Below are 25,816 nucleotides of genomic sequence, written 5' to 3'. Positions count from 1 at the left end.
ACTTAGGAGTCTGAGATTAACATACACACTCTACTCCAATCCTTTGGCCATGTGATGCGAAGAACTGACTCCTTGGAAACGACCCTGATGCTGGGAAAGACTGAAGGCGGGAGGAGAAGGGGATGACAGAGGATGAGCTGGTTGGATGGCATCACTGACGCAATGGACGTGAGTTTGAGTAAGCTCCAGGAGTTGGTGATGGACAGGGAAGCCTGGCGTGCTGCAGTCCATGGGGTCGCAAAGAGTCAGACACGACTGAGCCACTGAACAAGAACATACATACACAATAAGCAATAAGGACCTGCTGTATAGCACAGCGAACTCCACTCAGTATCTTGTCATGACATATAATGGAAAAAAGAATCTGAAAAAATATATATATGTATCTGTATTCCTGATGTACTTAGCTGTACACTTGAAACTAACCACGCTGTAAATTGCGCTTCCATAAGAAAGTAAAATAAGGAATACCAGACTCTGGGTGGCCTGCAGAGGAACGTCCACCAGGAGTCCCCCCGTCTGTGAGCAGAGAGTGGACAGGGAGTCCAGGCGGTGGAGAGCGCGATGGAGACAGCAAGCGGGCGTTCTCATCAGCTGCTCCGCCTTCCGTGTTCACCCCCATCCCTGCCCCACAGAGCTCACCTCGGGCGGGCGACGGTGGACGTCAGCCCCGCGGGAAGGCAGAGAGAGACGGTGAGGGGATGGAGGGTGAGGATGGAGGTGGGGCTGTCTCCCCCGTGGCCCCACCTCCCTGCGCCTAAACCCGCCCCCGCCGCCTCCCGCCCCCCGGAGCCTCGGACGTCCCGGGACCGACCCGCGCGCGTGCTGTGGTCCTGGGCGCTGGGCCTCAGGCGCTGGGCCCCGTGAGCCCTGAGCAGCCCGGGTCCTTCCCCGATGCTGTGTCCTTGGCTGTCCTGCGGCGTGCCTTCTGCTGGCCGCTCACCTGGTTCACGCGCAAGCAGCAGCATCTGTGAGTCAAGGGGACAGGAGGAAGCAAGACGGAAGGGGCATAAAAGTTTGATTTCAGGGAGGCGGGCGTGCAGGGCTTGAGGAGGGGGAAGAATCGGGGTGGGGGGGCTGTTCTTCCTTCTCTGCTGCACTGTTAGCCTCCTCATGCTGCACTTCGGCACAAATGATACGGAGTGATGCAATAAATTGACTCGTCAACTGATGCATCACTTTAGTTATCGATTCCCAAACGATGATGCAAAATGATATACATGCAAAACTGATAACAATGATGTTTAAACGATAAGGCTCTTTAAACGACAAAAATGATTCTTAAAGGACAAGAAGGAATAAAAAATGACAAATTGGTAAGATGATTTTTAAATGATTTTAAAAATACAAAAAGAATAAAAGGAACTGGTAAGGGTAAGAACAACTTTCTAACACCATACACAAAAATACACTCAAAATGGATTAAAGATTTAAATGTAAGACCAGAAACTATAAAAGTCCTAGAGGAGAACATAGGCAAAACACTCTCTGACATAAATCACAGCAGGATCCTCTATGACCCACCTCCCAGAGTAAAGGAAATAAAAGCAAAAATAAACAAATGGGACCTAATTAAACTTAAAAACTTTTGCCCAACGAAGGAAACTATAAGCCAGGTGAAAAGACAGCCTTCAGAAAAGGAGGAAATAATAGCAAATGAAGCAACTGATGAAGAATTAATCTCAAAAATATACAAGCAGCTGCTGCAGCTCAATTCCAGAAAAATAAATGACCCAATCAAAAAACGGGCCAAAGAACTAAACAGACATTTCTCCAAAGAAGACATACAGATGGCTAACAAACACATGAAAAGATGCTCAACATTACTCATTATCAGAGAAATACAAATCAAAACCACAATGAGGTACCATTTCACACCAGTCAGAATGGCTGCTATCCAAAAGTCTACAAGCAATAAATGCTGGAGAGGGTGTGGAGAAAAGGGAACCCTCTTACACTGGTGGTGGGAATGCAAACTAGTACAGCCACTATGGAGAAGTGTGGAGATTCCTTGCAAAACTGGAAATAGAACTGCCTTATGATCCAGCAATCCCACTGCTGGGCATACACACTGAGGAAACCAGAAGGGAAAGAGACACGTGTACCCCAATGTTCATCGCAGCACTGTTTATAATAGCCAGGACATGGAAGCAACCTAGATGTCCATCAGCAGATGAATGGATAAGCTGTGGTGCATATACACAATGGAGTATTACTCAGCCATTGAAAAGAATACATTTGAATTAGTTCTAATGAGGTGGATGAAACTGGAACCTATTATACAGAGTGAAGTAAGCCAGAAAGAAAAACACCAATACAGTATACTAACACATATATATGGAATTTAGAAAGATGGTAATGATGACCCTGTATGCGAGACCACAAAAGAGACACAGATGTATAGAACAGTCTTTTGGACTCTGTGGGAGAGGGAGAGGGTGGGATGATTTGGGAGAATGGCATTGAAACTTGTATATTATCATATGTGAAACGAATCGCCAGTCCAGGTTCGACGCATGAGACAAGGTGCTCGGGGCTGGAGCACTGGGATGACCCAGAGGGATGGGATGGGGAGGGAGGAGGGAGGAGGGTTCAGGATGGGGAACACGTGTACACCCGTGGCGGATTCATGTCAATGTATGGCAAAACCAATACAATATTGTAAAGTAACTGCCTCCAATTAAAGAAATTAATTGTTTAAAAAAGAACAATTTTAAAATATTACTGTGACTCAAAATGATAAAAATGACAAAAAATATGGTTAGACTGTGAACTGGAATGATAAAAATTCAATACAAAAAGATGAAACAAACAATTAGCTGTTGCCAAATATGATTTAAAAATCAGAATCATTCAAAAATTAGTAAGATGACAAAAGACACTAAAATGACATTAAAATGGTAATGATTTAAAGTGAAAAAAAAAACAAAAAAAGTTTAAAAATAATATATAAGACATAAAAATGATTTAAAAATAGGAATGGGGTCTTCCCTGGCGTTCAGGTGGTTAGCACTCTGAGCTTTCACTGTAGTTGCCAGGGGTTTTATCCCCGGTAGGGGAAGCAAGACCCCACAAGCCACGTGGTTGGCAAAAAAAAATTAGAAATAAATGAGTATTTAAAAAATAAAGATTTAATATGATAAAAATGACAAATGTTGATAAAATTATTTTTTAAAAATGATTTGAAATGACAATACAAAGATTTAAAGGATTTTTAAGTGATAAAATGACTGAAAACGATTATAATGAGAAAAAGACTGTAAAAAGATTTTGATAGAAATAGGCTTTAAAAATAAATTTAATACGATAAAAATGACAAATGTGACAAAATGATGTTTAAAAAGTAATCTGAAATGATAATACAGTAAAGATGAAAAGAAATGTTTAAGTGATAAAATGACTTTGAAAAATTATTATAATGAGAAAAATACTGTAGAACGATTTTTAAATAATTAAAAATAATTAAAATGCCAGATGGAGGGATATATGTACACCGTATGGCCGAGTCACATTTTGCTGTACAGCAGAAACTAACACATATTAACAGAAGAGGGGAGACTGAGGGAACTGCGCGACATCATTTCATTCATATGAAGCTGAAAACTTGGAAACCTACGTGACCTGTTTAGGGCTCAATATATAAGTCATCACAGTAGCTCAGGCCACATTTTTAAAACATAACAGCATGAAGTAAAATCCTTACACATTATTAAGTGAAATAAACAGAATAAGAAATTCATGCTTACAAAGAAAAACTGCATATCTCTTATTTGTAAAATGTATATGCTTCCCTCATTATAATAGCATGTAAATAAAACCAAATACTAATTTTTTACTCAAAAAAATATTTTGAAAGGGTTGAGAAGCAGCAAATCTGCTCAATCCGTTTAGGCTTCAATAAACACGTGATCACAGTAGCTAAGGCAACACTTTTAAAAATATAACAGGATAGACAGAAAAACCTAATGTATAATTAAGTTAAAGGAACAGAATCAGAAATGCACGCTTACAAAGAAAAAGTATTGTCATATTTCTTATCTGTAAAATGTATATGCTTTCTTCACTGTAGTAGAATATAAATAAGACCAGATACACATTTTTTAATTAAAAGATAAATCAATAAAAATGAGTAAATGATGCTAAAATTTATAATCATCCCCCAATAAATAAAGCAAACAGAAATAGATACTAAAATGATTTTTAAGGGACCGAATTAGACGTTTTGCATCCTGTATTCCTGTGGACAGTGATAGTCATATAATAATATTTATTACATTTATTATTAATATAATTATTAATATCACATATTAATAAATAATAAGCAATTACAGAGTTACCCCCAAAAGAAGAGAAAATCACCCCCAGCTCAAGACTTACCTGCATTTCCTTTGAACAAGATAAAAAACACAAGGAGAGGCCGGGGAAATTCACTCACAGGGCAATCTCACAGTTGGTTTTTGTTAACACATGGTAATGTATCTGTTTCAATGCCACGCTCTCAAACCATCACAGTCTCTCCTCCGAATCCACCAGAATTGAAAAAGACACATCTGTGCTTGAGCTCAGTCATGTCTGACTCTGTGAGACCCCCCCCGACTGTAGCCCCCACTGGACTGCTCTGTGCATGGAGATTCCCCAAGGCAATCATACTGGACTGGGTTGCCATGCCCTCCTCCAGGGGATCTTCCCGACCAGGGGATCGAACCCAGGCCTTCTATCATTGCAGGGAGATTCTTTACCATTGGAGCCACCAAGGAAGCCGAAAAAAGAGACACGGCCTGCAACGTTCAATGCACCTCTGTTTGCAACAGCTGTGACGTGGAGGCAACTTCTTCTTTCTGTACACTTTTCTTAATACAGCTGCCTTTGCTCATGGGTGCTGAGTGGATGGAGTTTGACGTCCCAGTGTGCTTGCCTTTTTTTTTTTTTTCTCCTCTTGGGTATCTGTCCAGGGCACGTTTGATTTTTCTAGGAGCTCTATGGATGGTCTTGGGCTGGGAGGTTTCCCAGGAGGCAGAATGTGGGCTGGGATTCAGCGGGTATTTGGGGAGGGGGCTGCAGACAGCCCAGGCAGCTCAGTGGGGCGGGTTAGACTTTACTGCTCAGGAAACGCAGCGTTCTGTAAAGCCAGTGGGAGCAGCTGGCCATGGGGCCAGGGGACTCCTCGTCCACCTCCCCTGGGGGGCTGGTGGGCCTGGATTCCAATCTGCACTGACCTCCTGCTTCCACGGTGGCCAGTGGGCTTAAGGAACCGGAGGTGGCTTCAGTCACCAAGTTGATTGTCACTCACTCGTGTCTGCCTCTTTTCAGACCCCATGGACTGCAGCCCGCCAGGCCCCTCTGTCCATGGGGATTCTTCAGGCAAGGATACTAAAGTGGGTTGCCGTTTCCTCCTCCAGGGCATCTTCCAGGACCAGGAATTGAACCTGGGTCTCTCACACTGCAGGCAGATTCTTTACCGACTGAGCCACTGAGGAAGCCCAGTCACCAAAGCCAGAGTCAAGTACAAACTGCCCCTTACCACAGATGCTGGCCGTCTAACTTCACAAGGATTAGACCAAGTGTTGCTGCAGCTGTTGACCTTCCACATCCCCTGAAGGGACCTCAGGGCGGACCGCAGAAGGCCAGGTCCTCAGATAGATACTTTCAGGAGCCCATTCTTTCCGAAGCCAGTTCTCATATCTCCTCCTACCTAGAGAAGCCCTGAAACCATTCATAGTGATAACTATTCCTCGGGACTAGAAGAAGTCCCTGTTCAGGCACCACTGTCGGGGTCCAGCCCCGGTGGATCCAGGGAAATTCGAAGGAGAGACGGCTCCCGCGATCAGGATACAATAGCTTTAATTAAATATTAATTAGAGATATAAAGAGTAATGGAATAAAGATAGCTCAGTAGGAAAATTCAGTGGAGAAAAGAGGCCGAATAACTTGCTTTATGTGGAAAGCTAATAAAATTCTAAGGCAAAGAATTTACGCCACCTACGTAGGCCGCAGGCGTCCTCCCGTTCTCCCAAAGGAGAGGAGACACTAAGGCCTCCTCGGTCAGATCTTAGAAGCCCAGACGTAATTAGTAGGCTTGACGAGCCTCCACGTTTCAGATGGAGATTCAGCCAAAAGGTGAGAGAAAAAACGACATGGGGAGACCAGTCTTTTGAGGAACTGATTCCATTTTTTATTTTTTCAGGGTCTGTTTTTATACACTGAGATGTTATACAAAAGTCATGTGGGGTCAACAGTCCTGACTTATCAAAGTCAGGTGCTTCATACAAATGTATACAGAGGTCTTAGGGGTGTTACATCATCTTCTGGCCAGGGGGCCTGCTGACAATTTATGACCCTCTCCTTGTGACAGTGGTCAGTCAACCAAAACACTTATTTTTCCAGGGGTGATTATTTTTAAAACAGACGCCACCTTCCGAAGGTACCAGATTAAGTTACATTCCTATAAGGTGGGGGTGTAGTGGGTTTTATTTAAAGAAAAAATTTGCTTAGCCTAAGGTCCAACGTGATTAATATCAAAGATTAATACTTATTTTTTCCATATATTCATTAATGTGTATAAAAACAGGGGATGTAGAGACTTAACAGTAAACATTGGCTCAACAAATAAAAAATCCTTCACCAATACAATTTTTAATCAGCCCACTATACTTATACTAATAGTTTTCTAACTTCTCTAAAAAACCTATTTTTAAAAGGTTTAAAACATCTCGTGCCTCTCATGGTTGAGAGGCTGTGAACAATCACATGTGGCCGGACAAGCCTGTCAGGAAGGCTAGAGAACCTTCAGAGAAGTTTGTAGGTTAAAACACTCTTGTCATGCCCAGAAGTTTTGATTAACTGGAGCTCTAAGTTAACTCCTTCTCCGAAAGAGGTGGTGGGGGACAGCCCCCCGGAAAGTCAGAGGTGTAGGTGAGAGCACAAAGTAGTAAAGTAGGCAGACTCTGGTTTTGGGGGTAGGTGCTCAAAAATTTCCAAGGGGACTCCTGAGGCTCGATCCCACCTTTGCGTATGTCGAGCCTCCTTCCTCATGACCTTTGCCACGGGTGGAGGTCCTCACGCTGGCTCCCGACAGTCGATGAGATCAGCAGAAACCTTTTTGCAAAATATTACCCCTTTGATTGCACAAACTCCCCATTTGGCTTCCCTGGTGGCTCAGACGGTAGAGAATCCACCTGCAATGAAGGAGACACGAGTTCAATCCCTGGGTCGGGAAGATTCCCCTGGAGGAGGGCATGGCAACCCACTCCAGTCTTCTTGCCTGGAGAATCCCATGGACAGAGGAGCCTGGTGGGCTGCAGTCCAGGGGGTCGCAAAGAGTCAGATATGACAGAGTGACTAAACCACCCTCGTTTACCAAAATCACATCTGTATTAACTTTACCCCTCCCTGCCTCTTTGGAGCAGTTTCTCAGAGCTGTCTGAGGTGTTGTCTCCACAGCTGCAGTCCTCATTTCGTACCCAAGTCAAACTTAACTCACAGCTCTCACGTTGCACTTGTTTTTTTTTAAAGTCAACGCCAGGTCCTGGCAGCTGGGATCTGGGTGGCGAGGCTGGGGACTGGGGCTGAGGGACACAGCAGGGCAGTGGACCTGAAAGGCATGAAGGCTCTGCAGACTTGGGGAGGGGCTGGGTTGGCTCCTAGAGACAGCAGGTTCCCAGCGGGGTGGGCGAGCTTCCCACTGAGTCACGGAATGAGGTCGGAGCTGAGCTTCGAGTGCTGGGCTCTGACAGTCCTGCATGGCTCTCTCAAGCCTGCTGCTACAGACAGCTTCAGTTCAGTTCAGTCCAGTAGCTCAGTTGTGTCTGACTCTCTGCAACCCCATGGACCGCAGCACGCCAGGCCTCCTGGTCCATCCCCAACTCCCGGAGCTTGCTCAAACTCACGTCCATCGGTCCAGGTCCCTTCAAAGTTCATATGTTGAAGCCCGAACCCCCAGAGCAGCTGTATGTGGGGCAAACAATACATTCAAGTGAAAAGAGGGAATGCCTCCTACACTGTTGGAGGGGTTGTAAATTGGTTGCAGCCACTATGGAGAACACGATGGAGGTTCCTTAAAAAACTGAAGACAGAACTACTGTGTGAGCCAGCCATCCGACTCCTGGGCAAGTACCCAGAGAAGAATCATAATTTGAAAAGACACATGCACCCTAGTGTTCATAGCAGCCAGGACATGGAAGCAACCCAAGTGTCCATCAACAGAGGAATGGAGAAAGAAGATGTGGTACATTGACACAGTGGAATATTACGCAGCCATGAAAAGGAATGAATGCCCGTTGCAGCGATGTGGATGGAACCAGAGATGATCATATGAAGTGAGGTCCAATAAGTCAGAGAGAAGCGGAAGTATTGCGTGACATCACTTATACGGGGAGTCTAAGAAGAAATGGAGAAGGGAATGGCAACCCACTCCAGTATGCTTGCCTGGAGAACCCCATGGGCAGAGGAGCCCGGCGGGCGACAATTCATGGGGTCGAAAAGAGCTGATCACAACTTATCAACTAAGCCATCACCAAGAACAAATAATACAGATGAACTTACAAAAAAGAAACAGACTCACAGACGTAGAAAATGAACATGTGGGGGTAAGGATGTGGGGAAGGGATAGTCATGGAGTTTGGGATGGACATGGACACACGGCTGTATTTAACATGGAGAACCAGAAAGGACCTGCTGGACAGCACAGGGAACTCTGCTCAATCCTCTGTAATCACTTTATGGTTCCCAGGGGGGAAGGATGGGGGAAGGGATAGTTAGGGAGTTTGGGATGGACATGGACACACTGCTGTGTTTAGCATGGAGAACCAGCAAAGACCTGCTGGACAGCACAGGGAACTCTGCTCAATGTCATGTGGCAGCTTGGATGGGAGGGCAGTTTGGGCAGAATGGATCCATGTATACATATGGCTGAGTCCCTTTGCTGTCTACTTGCAACTGTCACAACATTTTTTAAATCAGCTGTACCCTAATATAAAATAAAACATGCACATAAAAAATAAATACAAGGATTGTGCTCCATCTTCTGAAATTTTTTCCAGTAGCATTTTCTGCAATGCTATTCCCTTAATCCCATTTTCTTTGGGCGGGATTAAATCCTTGCTGTTTGCAAGACTAATTTGAATTTTTGGCAGAAAGACCCAGATGTCTCTTTCTGGTCAACACTGAGCCGGCTTTGCACACAGCCCTTGCTAGGAGTCAATGCAGAGCCAGCTCTCCAAGCATTTCTGATGAGCCGTCCTGGCCACTGGAAGGTCAGTGACAGAACTGTTTCCATGTATTTCCCAGCTGGCATTTTGCATAAACATCCTACAAACTGAGGGTTTTGTTTCCCCAACAACATCAGCTCTGGGCTTTCTCAGAATTTCAGGGCCGTGTTCTGGGTCACAGATAGACTGCAGCTCGCCTTGGTGATATCAAGATGGTCCCTCCCAGGGTGTGGGGAGAAGGCAGTCCTCCTGCAGTGTTGTGCGAATCTAAACTGGTGCAGCCATGATGGAGAAAACCATGAAGGTTCCTCCAAAAACTAAAAACGGAGCTACAATATGGCCCAGCAATCCCACTTCTGGGCATATTTGTGGAGAAAACTATGGTTCAAAAAGACACATGCACCCCTGTTTCCACAGCAGCACTATTTGCAACAGCCAGGACATAGAAGTGACCTAAGTGTACACCAGTAGAGGAACGGATAAAGAAAATGCGGTACATATATACAGAGTGGAATATTACACAGTCATAAAAAAGGACTAAATGGTGCCACTTGCAGCGATGTAGATGAGCCTAGACAGAGTCACAGTAAGTGAAGTAAGTCAGACAGAGAAAGACAAATACACATTATCACTCATGTAGAATCTAAAATAAGACAAATCTACCAAACAGAAGCAAGCTCGTAGATATAGAGAACAAATATGATTACCAAAGGGGAAAGGGCTGAGGAAGAGGTAAATCAGGATCTGGGGATGAACAGAGACTTAATATAGTGGAAGGAACACTGCTGTATACGAAATATGCAATCAACAAGGACCGACTGGGGTTCCTAGGGGTCCAGTGGTTAAGACTCTGCACATCTACTTCAGGGCGCTGGGGTTCCATCCCTGGGCAGGGAACTAAGATCCCACCCACTGACAGTGAGCAAAAATGTTTGTTGCTTCAGTAGCTAAGTCGTGTCCATCTCTTTTGTGACCCCATGGACTGCAGCCCGCCAGGCTCCTCTGTCCATGGGATTCCCCAGGCAAGAATACTGGAGTGGGTTGCCATGCCCTCCTCCAGGGGATCTTCCCGACCCAGGGATCAAACCTGAGTCTGTTATGTCTCCTGCACTGGCAGCCTGGTTCTTTACCACTAGCATCACCAGGGAAGCCACAGGGAACAACAACAGTATTTTATAAAAACATGTAAGGAAAATAATCTGCAAACAATAACTGAGTCCCTCTGCTGGACACATGGAGCTAACACACGATTGCAAATCAACTATACTTCGGTTGAAAAAAAGAACCTCTCCCTGGGACAGACACCACCGTCCAGCCCTGAGCCCTGAAAGGTAAAAGGCTTACTAACTCAGTTGTCTCTCTTTGTGACCCCATGGAATGTATAGCCCACCAGGCTCCTCTGTCCATGGGACTCTCCAGGGAAGAAAACTGGAGTGAGTTGCCCTCCTCCAGGGGGTCTTCCAGACCCAGGGATTGAACCGGCGTCTACTGTATTGCAGGCAGATTCTTTGCTGTATAGTTCAAAAAAAAAAAAAAAAAAAAGCTTGTCTCTGGGACAGAAACCACTCTCGAGCCCTGAGCCTTACTATCTCTGACAATCAGCATCTCGTTGTGTCAGAAAAATGCCCCGCGATGCTAGACTCACTCCTAGGATCACTGTTCCTCCTAGAGCTGTGTCTCCCAAGCCACATGCAAGGACTGTGAAATCCTGGCAGGGCAAGGCTGAAAGGCAGTGATGCCCCTGTGACACTGAGCTGTCCACGCCGACATCCAGCTGTACTCTGATGATGGCTCAACACTCACTTTCCCAGAAGGCTCTAAGACATGAGGGTCTGGAAGCTTTGATCTCATTTATCGGTGATGATCAATTTGGGATGAAGGATCAAAGAGGAAAGACCTCCCTTATTTGCTGGCTGGATCTGCGCCAGAGGTGGAAAGAGGTGCAGTTTAGAATATATTGGGTTTTTACAAAATCGTGTTAAGAGCTGTCCCAGACATCTCTCACGATGAGCCAACACTTTTCAAACATGTATCCTCAGCGATTTCACCTGATGCACTTTGATGGTTCTGGTCCAGGTCTGCCCTGGGAACCCCCTGCTTTTATTCTTCCCGACATCGATCAAAAGCAAATCAGATTACGAAAATGGCTGAGCTGCCTGCAGAGTAGTTAGGATGGAGGGTTGGGCGTGTGTGCAGGAATGCGGAGGGGGACCGGGGGGTGGTTTACAGGGTCTGTGGAGCTTGAAGGCTGCAGCAGGATTCGGGCTGGCAGGAGGAGAAGGCTGAAAACAGCAGTGCTGGAAAATGGGGGGAATGTGACGTTGTCGCATGTAAAGGTCACCCCGAGGGGCGGTCCAGGGCTCGTGTCAGTCCTCAGAAAGCAGGGTTCTTGCATTTCCCTGCTCCCACACCCTGAGTTATGGTCCGTATCCTTGTGGTCCAGGGGGTGGTTCCCCATTCCAGGGGCAAGTAGGGAGAAGACGAGGAGAGGAAAGGGCACGCTGCGTCTGTCTTTGAAGGACGGCTTCTGGCACGTGGTACGCGGATGGGAAGAGAGACCCTTGCGTTGGAAGGTCTGTGTGTGAGTGACGGTGTCAGCTCCGTGACCGTGAGCGAGGCTCAACTTCTGTAACACCATGATGGTGTCGGTGGTGCTGCTGATGACCGTGGAGGAGGTGACGGTGGATGTGATGATGCTGACGATGGTGGTGGGGACGACAGTGAGCGTGACGGGGGGGACGACGGTGAGCGCGGTGCTGGTGGCAACGTGGAGGGCGGCGGTGAGCCTGCTGGTGACGGTGGCGATCATGATGTGAGTCATCACGGAGGTGACGATGCTGACGGAGGCGACGGTGGCCTCACTGATGGCGAACCTCGTGATGACGGCCGTGACGGCGCGGATGGGCAGGCTGATGGGGATGAAGATGGTGAGCGTCATGACGACGACGAGCGTCATGACGACACAGACGTCGTGACGTCATGACGTCATGATGGTGGGCGTCATGGCGGTGACGCTGACGACGATGGTGGTGAGGATGACGGCGGTGATAAGGATGGTGGTGGTGAATGTAATGGTGATAATACTGATGCCGGTGAGGCTGGTGATGGTGATGAAGGTGGTAATGGTTGTAAACGTTGATGATGGTGATGAACACGGCACAGCCACTATGCAGAAGAGTACAGAGGTTCTTCCAAACACTAAAAATCCATCAAGCAAGTCCGCTCCTGGACACACATGCAGAGGAAACGCTAATTCAAAACGATGCACGCACCCCACTGCTCACTGCAGCACTATTTACAACAGCCAGGACGTGGAAGCAACCCAAGTGTCCAGCGACAGACGATGGATCAAGGAGATGTGGTACATATACGCAATGGAATATTACGCAGCCATAAAAAAGGGAAGGAAGCCATGCCATTTGCAGCAGCATGCCTGCACCCAGGGATGATCCCACTGACTGAAGTGAGTCAGAGGAAGGCAAATGTATCACTTATATGTAGACTCTAAAAAGTAGTACAAGTGAGCTGACTTACAAAACACAAACGGACTCACAGACATAGAAACCAAACTTATGGTCCCCAGAGGGGCAGGAGGGGGTGACTTTAGGAGGTTGGATTTAGCAGATACACACTAGTGTATGTAAAATAAACAACGACCTACTAGTAAAGCACAGGGAACTTTATTAATAATCAATAATGGAAAAGAACCAAAAAACATACGTATATATTCATGTATAGACTGAAGGCGGGAGGAGAAGGGGATGACAGAGGATGAGACGGTTGGATGGCATTACCGACTTGATGGACATGAGTTGGAGCAAACTCCGAGAGTTGGTGATGGACAGGGAGGCCTGGCGTGCTGTGGTCTATGGGGTCGCAGAGAGTCGGACACAACTGAGCGACTGGACTGAGCTGATTCATGTGTAACTAAATCATTTTGCTGCACACCTGAGACTCATACAATATTGTAAGTCAACCATACTTCAATTGGGCCAGTGGGAGTTTGATATATGAAGCGGGGCACCCAAAGCCGGTGCTCTCAGACAACCTGGAAGGGTGGGGTGGGGAGGGAGATGGGGGAAGTTAGGAGGGAGGGGACATGTGTATGCCTATGGCCGATTCATGCTGACGTATGGCAAAAACCATCACGATACTATAAAGCCCTTATTGTAAAATTAAAAATTAAAAAAAAACTACTCATAAAGTCAGACAGAGGAGAAATATCACATAACATCCCTTATATGCGGACTCTAAAAATAAATGACACAAATAAACTTACAAAACATAAAAGAGACTCACAGACTTATTAGAGAACGAACTTAGGGTTGCCAGCGGGGAAAGACACGGTAAATGGATAGGGAGTGTGGGATGGACATGGACACACTGCTGTATTTCACATGGAGAACCAGCAAGGACCTGCTGGACAGCACAGGGAACTCTGCTCAATACTCTGTAATAACCTTATGGTCACCAGGGGGAAGGATGGGGGAAGGGATAGTCAGGGAGTCTGGGATGGACATGGACACACTGCTGTGTTTAACACGGAGAACCAGCAAGGACCTACTGTCCAGCAGCGGGAACTCTGCTCAGTGTCACGTGGCAGCCTGGATGGAGGGGAGTTTGGGGGAGGATGGAAGTGTGACACTGAGAGTGTTAGTCGCTCAGTCGTGTCTGACTCTTTGCGACCCCATGGACTGTAGCCCACCAGGCTCCTCCATCCATGGGATTCTCCAGGCCAGAATACTGCGGTGGCTACCCATTTCCTTCTCCCCCAATACAAAATAAAAAGTTCAAAAAAACAAAAACAAACCCCACTCCTCAGTAAAGACTGACAAGTTCTGTTTCCCCAAACTCACGCTCACAGGAGACAGACTTGGTACCATTTTGCCGCATATCCTGATGATCTCTGGCATCTGTTCATCACACCTTGGGGCTCCGGCAAGGGCTCATTTCTGTCTGCCCGGTGCCTGGCTGAGTGTCTGACGCCTCCGCCACGCTCCACAAAAGCCTTCAATGGTGAGATGGTGTCAGTGAGCCAGACCGCGGTGACGGGTGTCAAGGCGGAGAAGCGGAGATGGCAAAGTGAGAAGACACGGAGTCATCGGGAACCGGAGAAGCTCCGGGGGGGGGAGGAGAAGGCCAGACAAGCACACATACTCCTTCCGTGTATGCGTGTGGCTCATCAAAGCCCCAGAGAGGGTGCTTCTCCCTACCCGCCTCCATCTCCGGGATGCTCAAAGTACCAGCCTCTCTGCTCAGACGTCCTCTGTACGCAACACGGGCCATCCTCGTCTCCAGCATCATCATAGACTGTTCTCGACACAGCAGGTTGACGCATCCCGTCTCCACCGTCCTGCTTCCAGAAACTCAGCCTGGGTTGTGAGCTGCACGCAGGCTGGGACAGGGGGCTCTAGCAGAGTAGGTATGGAGGTCGTTTGCTGTTCGGTCAGCAAGTCGTGATCGACTCTTCGCGACCGCCGAGGGCGAAGCACACCAGGCTTCCCTGTCCCTTTGCCATCTCCCGGAGTTAGCCCAAATATCACACCTGACTCACTGGAAAAGACCCTGATGCTGGGAAAGATTACAGGCAGGAGAAGGGGGCGACAGAGGATGAGATGGTTGGATGGCATCACAGACTCGATGGGCGTGAACTTGGGAAAATTTGGGCAAAGTCCAGGGAGGTCACACAAGGACAGAAACTGGCCAAGGAGCGGGAGGAATTACCGAGCCAGCCCTGTCAAGGTGACTGGGGAGGGTAATATCGTGGTGATGCTATGAGAAACAGTGTAAATGATTTCCCAGGGTGATCTGGGGACAGGTGTGGGAGGTGGGGTACTTATACTCCGTGTGCATTGGCAGGGCTTCCCACGTGGTTCCGACGGTGAAGAATTTGCCTGCCAATGCTGGAGACCCAGGTTCCATCCCTGGGTCGGGAAGATCCCCTGGAGGAGAGCATGGCAACCCACTCCAGTATTCTTGCCTGGAGACACTCTGGATGGAGGAGCCTGGTGGGGCTACCCTCTATGGGGTCCCACTGAGTCGGACACGACTGAAGCGACTTAGCACGCACAGATCAAATCTGGACTCGACACAGGAATTCAGTTCAAGAAGCTCTTGCAGGCTTCTACTGACGAGGCATATCGTAAGCTGCTCTGAACAGAACTCGGGTCCTACCACACCATCTGGTGAGAGAACCACCTTCATTCTCACGGAGAGCCCCTGAGACCGCCCGCCAACTGCGGTCCCAAATGCCTGCAGCTGTCACAGTGAGGAACGCTTTACGTTCAAAAGGACAAGTGATAAATCGATTAGAAAAGATGGTATGTAAACAGTGGTGCTGGAGAAGGCTCTTGAGGGTCTCGTGGACAGCTAGGAGATCCAACCAGTCCATCCTAAAGACATCAAGCCTGCATATTCATTGGAAGGACTGATGCTGAAGCTGAAACTCCAATACTTTGGCCCCCTGATGCGAAGAGCTGACTCATTGGAAAAGACCCTGCTGCTGGGAAAGATTGAAGGCAGGAGGAGAAGGCGACGACAGAGGATGAGATGGCTGGATGGTATCACCGACTCGATGGACACGAGTTTCAGTAAACTCCGGGAGTTGGTGATGGACAGGGTGGCCTGGTGTGCTGGAGTCCACGGGGTCACAAAGAGTCGGATACAACTGAAGGACAGAACAAGGAAAATGTTAAGTCACAACTCTCCGGCTGTGCTTTTTTTGTTTGTTTCAGTTGACACTTCCTAAGAGGAATATTAGTGAATGAGCATAGAACGCAAAAGAAAAAGAGGCGTGTGCCTGCTGCAGGGTATGCGGGCTTCTCCCCTTGCTTTGTGTGGTAAGCACCCTCCAGCCGTCTTTTGGGCATGGGTCCAGTGGGATCCAGGTAAGGGCTCCCCGTTTCCTTAGACTTAACAGTTAACATGTGCGGCTTGCACCGCTCTGGAGCCATCTGGAATCACAGCACCATTTCCCCGCCAGCTTCGAAGTCCGGGTTAGGCTTTCTTGGAGAGGTTTGGAAACCACGCCCGAAAGGCTTCCAAAGCAAACCTGCCGGGACACGCCCGTCCCCCTCGCCTCCTGCTGCAAGCAGCTCCCAGGAAACACAGAGAAATCTGTATTCGGACTGTTCTGTTTCTCCTCACAAGCACTTAAATCACCAACGTATATTCTATTAGGCAGCTACGCCTGAGTTGTTGCTTAGTCGTGTCCAAGTCTTTGCGACCCGATGGACTTCAGCCTGCCAGGCTCCTCTGTCCGTGGGATTCTCCAGGCAAGAATACTGGAGTGGGTTGCCATGCCCTCCTGCAGGGGATCTTCCCAACCCAGGGATCGAATACGTGTCTCCTGCATTGACAGACAGGTTCTTTACCGCTGAGCCATTGGGGAACTCATAGCTTATGCGTGTATTTCTGTGAGATTTCTCTCTGCTAAGATGTCTAGGTGGGGTGTTTGTTTCCAGGGGCTGTTGTAATAAAACACCCCAAAGCTGGTAGTTTAAAACAGCAGGAATTGACACTTCCTGATGGTCCAGGAGTTAACAGTTTGCCTTTCAATGCAGGGGGAGTGCGACTTTGGGGAACTAAGATCTGACATGTTATGGAAGACAAAACAGCAGGAATTGATTCTATCTCAGTTTTGGAGCAATGTGTGAAGTCATATATATTTATTCTCTCTTAGTTTCTAAAATCATATATATATATATTTATATGTTTTTATATAAATGTAACCAAATGTATTCAATATACATAATTATACATGTCAGTTGTTTTTCCTCCTTTGAATTTGGTCATGGCTCTGTGCCATCCGCAGTCAATTGAAAAAACAGAACGCACAACTCAAAAGTAGAAAAATCTGTTTTATTTAATGACTTTGTTGTTGCAGTTCAGTCGCCAAATCGTATCTGACTCTTGCCAGGCTTCCCTGTCCTTCACCATCTCCCGGGGTTTGTTCAAACTCAGGTCCATCGAGTCTGTGATGCCATCCAACCATCTCATCCTGTCGTCCCCTTCTCCTCCCGCCTTCAATCTTTCCCAGCATCAGGGTCTTTTCTAGTGAGTCGGCTCTTTGCATCAGGTGGGCAAAGGATTGGAGTTTCAGCATCAGTCCTTCCAATGAATATTCATGATGGATTTCCTTTACAATGCACTGGTTTGATCTCCTTTGGTGACTTTACTGAGGACTATAGCCTAGGAAACAGCCTCTCAGAGAGCTTGGAGGGTCTGTCCCAAAGAGGTATGGGAGGGGCCAGGATGTATACGAATTTTTGCAAAAACAGGCAAACCTAAAACGCATGTAATTGAAATCAAAAGATTACTATGCACGTCACAAAATAGCAACATCTCAAGTGAATGGGTTTAGGGCTTTTCTGTGTCTAGGAAGCTGCAAGAGTCTGGGCTCATTGAAATCATTCCTTTGATGGGCACCTCAGCGCTCTGGGGCCAGTCTCCTGTTTTTCTCCACCCTGAGTCCCCCGAGGGTGCACCCTTGGGGGCGGCTGCAGTGGCTGAGAGTCTGACCCCTGCAGCTTCCTTTCTTTACTGAAAAGGCAGGTGGCCTTTGTCTGTGCACAGAGCGAAGCCTCCTGCTTTGCTCTTCCATGCACCACCCTCTTCAAAACCAATGCAACTGAAATCGTTCTGTAGGCTTCCCTGGTGGTGGAGTGGATAAGAACCTGTCTGCCAATGCAGGGAAGGGACCCGGCTTCAATCACTGGTCCGGGAAGATCCCACAGGCCTCGGAGCAACTAAGCCCGTGTGCCACAACTACTGAGCCTGTGCTCTAGAGGCCCGAAAAAGCTGCAAACAGGAGAAGCCACCACAATGAAAAGCCCGTGCAAGACAACTAGAGAGAAGCCCACGCTCAACACCAATGAGAGAAAGCCCGCACTCAGCAGTGAAGACCCAACGCAGCCCCGCAAAGAAAGGAATGCAATACAGAAATCGTTCTGCAGAAACAGGAGTGGAGGACATGCTGGAGCCCTCTGGTTGGTTGTCAATGGACTGGAGTGGAAGCTGGGTGCTATGAGGGGTTCTGTGTACCTGGACCTTGAGAGTCGGTGGGAATCTGTCTACCTAAGCTGAGTGCCCCTCCTGGCTACCTTGCTCCTGGCTTTTTACGCTGCAATATGTGCCGGGAGCAGGAGCTCCACCCGTGGCAAAGGTCATGAGGAAGGAGGCTCGGCATATGCAAAGGCGGGATCGAGCCTCAGGAGTCCCCCTGGAAATTCTGGAGCATCTACCCCCAAAACCAGAGTCTGCCTACCTTCTGCTTTGTGCTCTCACCTACACCTCTGACTTTACGGGGGGCTGTCCCCCACTACCTCTCTCTGAAAAAAGAGTTAGCTTACAGCTCCAGTTAATAATTCCTGGGTGTGACAGTGTTTCAACCTACAAACTCCTTTGGAAGTCCTCTAGCCTGCCTGAATAGGTTTTTCCAGCCACATGTGATTGCTCAGAGCCTCCCAACTGTGAGAGGCATGAGATGTTCTAAACTGTCTAAACACAGATTCCTTTGAGTAGTTAAAAGATTGATTAGAAATTGTATTGGTGAAGGGATTTTCACTTTTTGGGCCAATGTTTGCTGCTGAGTCTCCATATCTCTTACCTGCTGTGTCCCTGGCAGTGTATTGATTAATATAATTGGTGTAAATAGTAGCTTTAATGTTTGTAACCTGGGACCCTTGAGTTAATTCTTTTTCTTGTTATAGCCCACCACACCTTTGCTCTGTAGGAATGCAACTTTATCTAATGCTTTTGGAGGGTGGCGCTTGACTAATCACCTTTAGAGAAAAATAAGTTTTCTGAAGAAAGGGTCTTAAAATGTTAACAGGCCTCTTGGCCAGAAGATGACGCAAATCACCTAAACTTTTGCATATGATAAGTTTGCAGGAAGAAAGCCTGGCTTACTGCATGACTCTACCCCTTCCCCCATTATCCTCTATGCACAACTTAAGGTATAAAAACTACTTTGGAAAATAAAGTGCAGGCCTTGTTCACCCCCATGTCGTTTCTTCTCTCACCTTCTGGCTGAATTATTCAGCCTCTTTTTTCCACTGAATTTCCTCACTGAGCTATCCTTATTCTATTACTCTTTATATCTTTAATTAACCTTTAAATAAGCTGTTGTTTCCTGATCGCCGATGCCATCTCCCCTTCGAAACCCCTGACTCCACCGGGGCTGGACCCCGGCAAATATGAGTACGATTGAATAGCGTGAAAGCGTGAGTTGCTCAGTCACGTCTGACTCTTTGCAACCCCGTGGACTGTAGCCCCGCCATGCTCCTCTGTCTGTGGGCAAGGATACTGGATTGGGTTGCTATGACCTCTTCCAGGGGATCTTCCTGACCCAGGGATTGAACCTGGGTCTCCTGCATTGCAGGCGGATTCTTTACTGTCTGAGCTACCAGCATTTGAATAGGAGTGAATAATTTTGTCGAAGCCTTGGGAGTCAGCACCCACGGGTCACAACATTATCTCATGTGGTGAATGAGCTTCTTGGCTCATGACAGGAAGCTAACATCCCAGAGACTCGCCGTGGCTGACCGCAACCTTCCCGAGTACCAGGCCTCCGGGTGTAGGGCCAACACCTTGCTTTGATGATACCTAAAGACTTACAGAAGCTCAGGTGATGAGGTCTCATAGAAACAAGAAATCAAGAGACTTGTTTGTGCCCAGTTTGGGTCCTGGTTTTCTAAATGTGTCTGGGCTTCCCGGTGGCTCAGCTGGTAAAGAATCCACCTGCAATGTGGGAGACCCGGGTTCGGTCCCTGGGTTGGGAAGATCGCCTGGAGAAGGGAATGGCTGCCCACTCCAGTACTGTGGCTTGGAGAATCCCATGGACTGGGGTTCAAAAAGAGTTGGACACGACTCAGTGACTTTCACATCCCTTTCTAAATGTGAAGATCTGTTTGTTGTTGCTTAGTTACTAAGTCGTGTCTGACTGTGACCCCAGGGATTGCAGCCCACCGGGCTCCTCTGTCCATAGGATTCTCCGGGCAAGAATACTGGAGGGGGTTGCCATTTCCTTCTCGGGGATCTTCCTGACCCAGAGATTGAACCCATATCTCCTGCTTCCTGACGCAGAGTGAATGCACACCTCCTGCTTGGCAGGCGGATTCTTTACTGCTGAGCCACATGGGAACCCAAAGGTCTATACGTTGATGGTATCACTGCGGTTCATGGACCACCATCAATGGTTTCACCCGAGAGCTCGTTTAAAATGTGAAAACCTCAGTTCCACCCAGACCTGCTGGATTACAATCTGTATTTTCACAAGGTTCCCAGGGAATCAAGTACCCAGTCAAGTGTGAGAAGCCTCAAAGTCTCTCATATCTTTTGCCCTGATTGTCCAAAAATAACCAACTGATGAAAAGTATTTGTGCCCCGAAATGCACCAGGATGTCATCATATTTTTTCAGACTTTGTAAGGAAGGCTGAACCCTGCGTCCATGAGGATAAACAACAGGCAGTGAGGGGTATACCTTGAAGCAGCTCGAAAATGCCAGGTAGATGAGGCAGAAAGGTGGGGAAATTCTACCTAACATTTAGCTTGGCAAGGAAACTTTAGTCAGTGAGGCAGACCCTGTCGAGTGAGGAAGGCACAGCTGTGAAGTTTCTGTTTGAGAGGTGTTAGCTCCTATCCCCAGGTAAGACTTTAGTCATTCTATCATGGGTCTCTCTCTCTTTCTTTCCCTGAATTGGGCGTAGATTCAGGCTGTGTGAATGGCCTGTGATGGCTGGTTTTATTGGTAAATGTGGCTGAGCTGCAGTCCCCAGAGGCAATCAAACATAATTCTGGATGTTTCTGTGAGGTTTTTTGTTTTTTGTTTTTTTTTGGTACAAGATGAATATTTTACTCAGTGAGCTCTGAGTAAAGCAGACTGCCCTCCTTGATGTGGGTGGGCCTCGTCTAGTCAGTTGAAGGCATCAATAGCCTAAGGGTTGATCTGCCCTGAGCAAAAAAAGGAATTCTGCCAGCAGATGGTCTCTGGGCTTCTTCAGCTGCAACATCAGCTCTTTCCTGGGGTCTTCAGCCTGCTGGTCTACCCTGAAGGTGATGGACTTGTCAGCTCCCACGACTGCATGAGCTAATTCCTTAAAAATAAAGCTTTCTTTGGAAATTAAGCCTGAATATTCACTGGAAGGACTGATGATAAATCTGAAGCTCCAATCCTTGAGCCACCTGATGCAAAGAGTTAATTCATTAGAAAAGACTCTGGTGCTGGGAAAGGTTGAAGGCAGGAGGAGAAGGGGATGACAGAGGATGAGATGGTTGGATTGCATCACCGACTTGATGGACGTGAGTTTGAGCAGGCTCTGGGAGTTGGTAATGGACAGGGAGGCCTGGCGTGCTGCGGTCCATGGGGTCGCAAAGAGTTGGATGCGACTCAGAAAATGAACAACAATAGGTAAAGATATAGACAGATGACTGATGGTAGGTAGATAATAGATACAGATAGGTAAACAGATGGAGGTATTGATATAGATGGACAGATGATTGATAGATATGGAGACAGATAATAGACATAGACAGATAGGTTGACAGAGATAGATAGATGATAGGCAGATGGATGGATGGATGGATGACAGATATAGGTATAGGTACAGATACAGATAGATGGTTAATAGGTAGATACTATATATACAGATAAAATTATACATATTGATATAGATGAATAGACAATTGACGGATAATAGAGATAGATGTAGACAGTTAATACATAGATGGATGATACATAGATGATTGACAGGTAGATAATAGACATGGATGGATAGATGGGCAGACAGATATGATGGATGGATGGATAGATGGATATGATGGATGGATATATACATATGATGGATGGATGGATGGATAGATATGTGGGATGGATGGATGGATGGATAGACAGGTATGACGGATGGATGGATGGATAGATATGATGGATGGATGGATAGATGGATATGATGGATGGATGGATAGATAGATATGATGGATGGATGGATGGATGGATAGATAGACAGATACAATGGATGGATGGGTAGCCAAATAGATATGATTGATGGATGGATAGATATACAGACAGATATCACTGATAGATAGATGGATAGACAGACAAATAAATATTAAGGATGGATGGATAGGCGCAGACAGATATGATTGATGGATGATGGATAGAGATATGATAGATAGATGGATAGATAGAGATAATACAATGCATGCATGGATGGATAGAGATGATGGATGGATGGATACATATGATGGATGCATGGACAGATATGACTGAGGGATGGATGGATGGATTGATATGATGGATGGATGGATAGATAGATATGATGGATGGATAGATATGACTGACGGATGGACGGGTGGATGGACACACAGGTAGATAAGAAGATACGATGGATGGATAGATAGATGGGTGAATGGATGGATCCTACTGACTGTGTTTCCCTGCAGAACCCTGGCAGACATAACACCCGCATCTACCACAGGCTGACATGAGGCAGTATACCTGAAGGGGTGACAGGTGACCCAACTGTCAGGATTCCAGCCCAGAACCACTCCCAGGTACAGCCAGAAACTCAACATCTGTCACTTGGCAAGTTAGGACTAAAGGATTTTCCAGCTTAACACGGGCAATCAGCCACTGGGTGACCGAATGCCTGCCTTTTGCCCGAATTTCCTGTCTCTCTTTCCCCAGCTATTACTCTTCCCACACCCCTTCCTCCCAAACCCCAGATTCTTCCATGAATCCACCCTGAACCAGTCTGAACTTCTTCAGATTCTTAACAGAGGGGACCGGTATTCCTCCTTGGAATACCCTCCAGCTCGTGGCTGGCTATGTCCATGTCCCCATCACGTGTTACGTTAGATGTCTCCAGACGGCCTCTCCTGACCTCTGAGTGCAGGGGAGTGATCTTGTAGACACCTGGACCCTTATTTCAAACATAAAAATCCATTGACTGATAATTCATTTTTCCAGAATTTTAAAGCAAGCAAAAGATGAGAACAAAATCAACCCACCGAAGATTCACTAGCCTTTTCAGGACAGGAAAAAAAAAAACAAACCCTAAATAGAATGCCTGGGACGTCCCTGGTGGCCCAGCAGTGAGGAATCTGCCTTCTCTCTGGGGGCTCAGATGATAAAGAAGCTGCCCACAATGGGGAGATCTCGGTTTGATCCCTAAGTCAGCAAGATGCTCTGGAGGAGGGAAGATCCCCTGGAGGAGGGAACAGCAACCCATTCCAGCATTCCTGCCTGCAGAATCTCATGGACAGAGGAGCCTGGTGGGCTACAGTCCATGGGATCACAAGAGTTTGGACACGACTTAGCGAGTAAACCACCAACAAAGAAAAAGAATGCCCGCCGATGTTTTCTCCTTATCCTTAATGTCTGACTTGTCTCACTTTTTCCAAGAACCCAGCTTTCTCACCGATTAGAGGGAAAAAGGAAATTGTAGAAGACCCATGTGGGTTAATTTCGTGTTTCAACTCGAGAAGTCATGGGCAGCCTGGATGTTTGAGTCAAGTTCATTCTGAATGTGTGATGCCTAAAGGCATCTGTCTCTCATCCCAGGGGGCTGTGGACGGGGGTCCAGGGCAAAGGAAGAGAAAGACATTACATTAGTGATGGTACCAAATGCAAGAATCTTGTCCTTTGGGGGTGGTGGCGGTTTAGTCGCTGACTCGTGTTTGACCCTTGTGACCTCATGGGCTGTAGCCCACCAGGCTCCTCTGTCCAGGGAATTATCCCGGCCACAGTACTGGAGTGAGTGGCCATTTCCTTCTCCAGGGGATCTTCCTGACCCAGGGATCGAACTCATGTCTCCTGAATTGCAGGCAGTCTCCTGCATGGCAAGCAGATTCTTTTACCGCTGAGTCATGGTCCTATGGGGAGCATGCGATAACTGATCATTGTCTTCTGAATGTCCCCACTTTGCCTACGTTGGAACACAAAGGGACAAGCTTTCTGATCCTACGTGTCTGGGGAAACATGTATATATAATGAAATAGCATCAATATTTCAAAATGTGAAACAGGTTGTCCAGTGATTTCAGAAGACATCAAGACAGGTTGTCCAATGAGCAGATGCAAAATATACTTCTACTGACTGTAATGGTTATGCCTTTTTAAGAAAAGATTTATTTTATTGTTTAATTTTTGGCTGTGGTGGGTCTTTATTTCTGCACAGGGGCTGTCTCTCGTTGCAGAAAAGGGAGAGGGCTACTCTCCAGCTGAGGGGCATGGACGTCTCATGGCGGTAACTTGCTGTGAAGCATGGGCTCCAGCCGTGTGGGCTTTAGTAGTTCTGAATGAGCTTAGCTGCATTGTGGCAGGCGGGATCTAACTGGACCAGGGGTGGAAATCTGTGTCCCCTGCATTGCAAGGCAGATTCTTAACCACTGGACCACAGGGGAAGCCCCAATAGTTATGCTTTTAATAAAGCTGAATAGACATAAAGTGCATTCATAATGTGTCTATGTCTGTGGGTACCTGTGGTGATGGGCACGTATGTTTCTATATGTCTGTATGTGTTATACAAGAGACCTCACTTTGGTGACGAGAGGTCCATCTAGTGAAAGCTATGGTTTTTCCAGTGCTCATGCACGGATGTGAGAGTTGGACCATAAACAAGGCTGAGTGCCCAAGAATTGATGCTTTCTAAGTGTGGTGTTGGAGAAGACTCTTGAGAGTCCCTTGGACTGCACGGAGATCCAACCAGTCCATCCTAAAGCAAATCAGTCCTGAATATTCATTGGAAGGACTGATGCTGAAGCTGAAGTTCCACTACTTTGGCCATCTGATGGGAAGAACTGCCTCATTTGAAAAGACCCTGATGCTGGGAAAGATTGAAGGCAGGAGGAGAAGGGGACGGCAGAGAATGAGATGGTTGGATGGCATCACTGACTCAATGGACATGAGTTTGAGTAAACTCTGGGAGTTGGTGATGGACAGGGAAGCCTGGTGTGCTGCAGTCCATGGGGTCACAAAGAGTCAGACACGACTGAGTGACTGAACTGAACTCAAGCCTTTATCAAGGGTAGTAGAAAAGCTTTTGCATATTACAGATAAATATGTATAATATGTGTGCTGCGATTCATGGGGTCACAAAGAGTCGGACACGACTGAGCGATTGAACTGAACTGAACTGATATGTTTTAGAAAACTTATAAATTTTTGCCTAACTAAAAACTCAAGACATTTTGATTCCACTCATTTGATTTAGTATGAATAGAATGCCAGATTTCTCATTAAACAATAGCTTTGCAGCAAGCAACAGAGGTTTAGTGTATAGCACAGGGAACTATAGGCGATATCTTATAATAACTTATGATGGAAAATAATTTCAAAAATAATATATGTGTGTATTTGTACAACTGAATCACCTGGCTGGGCACCTGAATCATTGTAAGTCAACTACACTTCAATAATATGTATCTATTTTACAAAACAAACAGAAAAAAGCACAGCTTGGCTTGCCTGAAAATGGTGCTCCCCAAAGTCCCGTGAAGGTCACAGCACCTGCCATCCCGGTGGAAACCAGAGACAGGATCTAAGTCATAATGACCTGCACTAAGAAGATGCAAGCTCTGTCAGGGAGGCGGCCCCACAGAAGAGACAGCGC

General features: G+C 46.9%; 1 protein-coding gene across 2 annotated transcripts in view; it reads right to left on the bottom strand.

Annotated features, from left to right (window-relative positions):
• Positions 1-6,160: 6,160 nt before the first annotated feature.
• Positions 6,161-25,816, bottom strand: part of LOC138986416 (uncharacterized) — a 100,163-nt gene continuing 80,507 nt past the window's right edge. Inside the window, exons 6-7 of one of the 2 annotated variants that reach the window (XR_011463269.1) lie at positions 10,555-15,873; positions 6,161-7,175 (exon numbers count right to left, since the gene is read on the bottom strand). Coding sequence is in view for 1 of the 2 variants with exons in the window: in XM_070366097.1 (XP_070222198.1) it covers positions 11,374-12,162 (789 nt within the window). In the remaining variant the exon portion in view is untranslated. Of the gene's footprint in view, positions 7,176-7,196; positions 15,874-25,816 lie in introns of those variants that run through there. The other variant, XM_070366097.1, reaches the window with a different exon arrangement.

Source organism: Bos mutus, chromosome X, assembly GCF_027580195.1.
Source record: "Bos mutus isolate GX-2022 chromosome X, NWIPB_WYAK_1.1, whole genome shotgun sequence".
Classification (NCBI taxonomy): domain Eukaryota; kingdom Metazoa; phylum Chordata; class Mammalia; order Artiodactyla; family Bovidae; genus Bos; species Bos mutus.
Note: the sequence above shows the minus strand (reverse complement) of the source record. Positions and strands in the feature narration are given on the sequence as shown.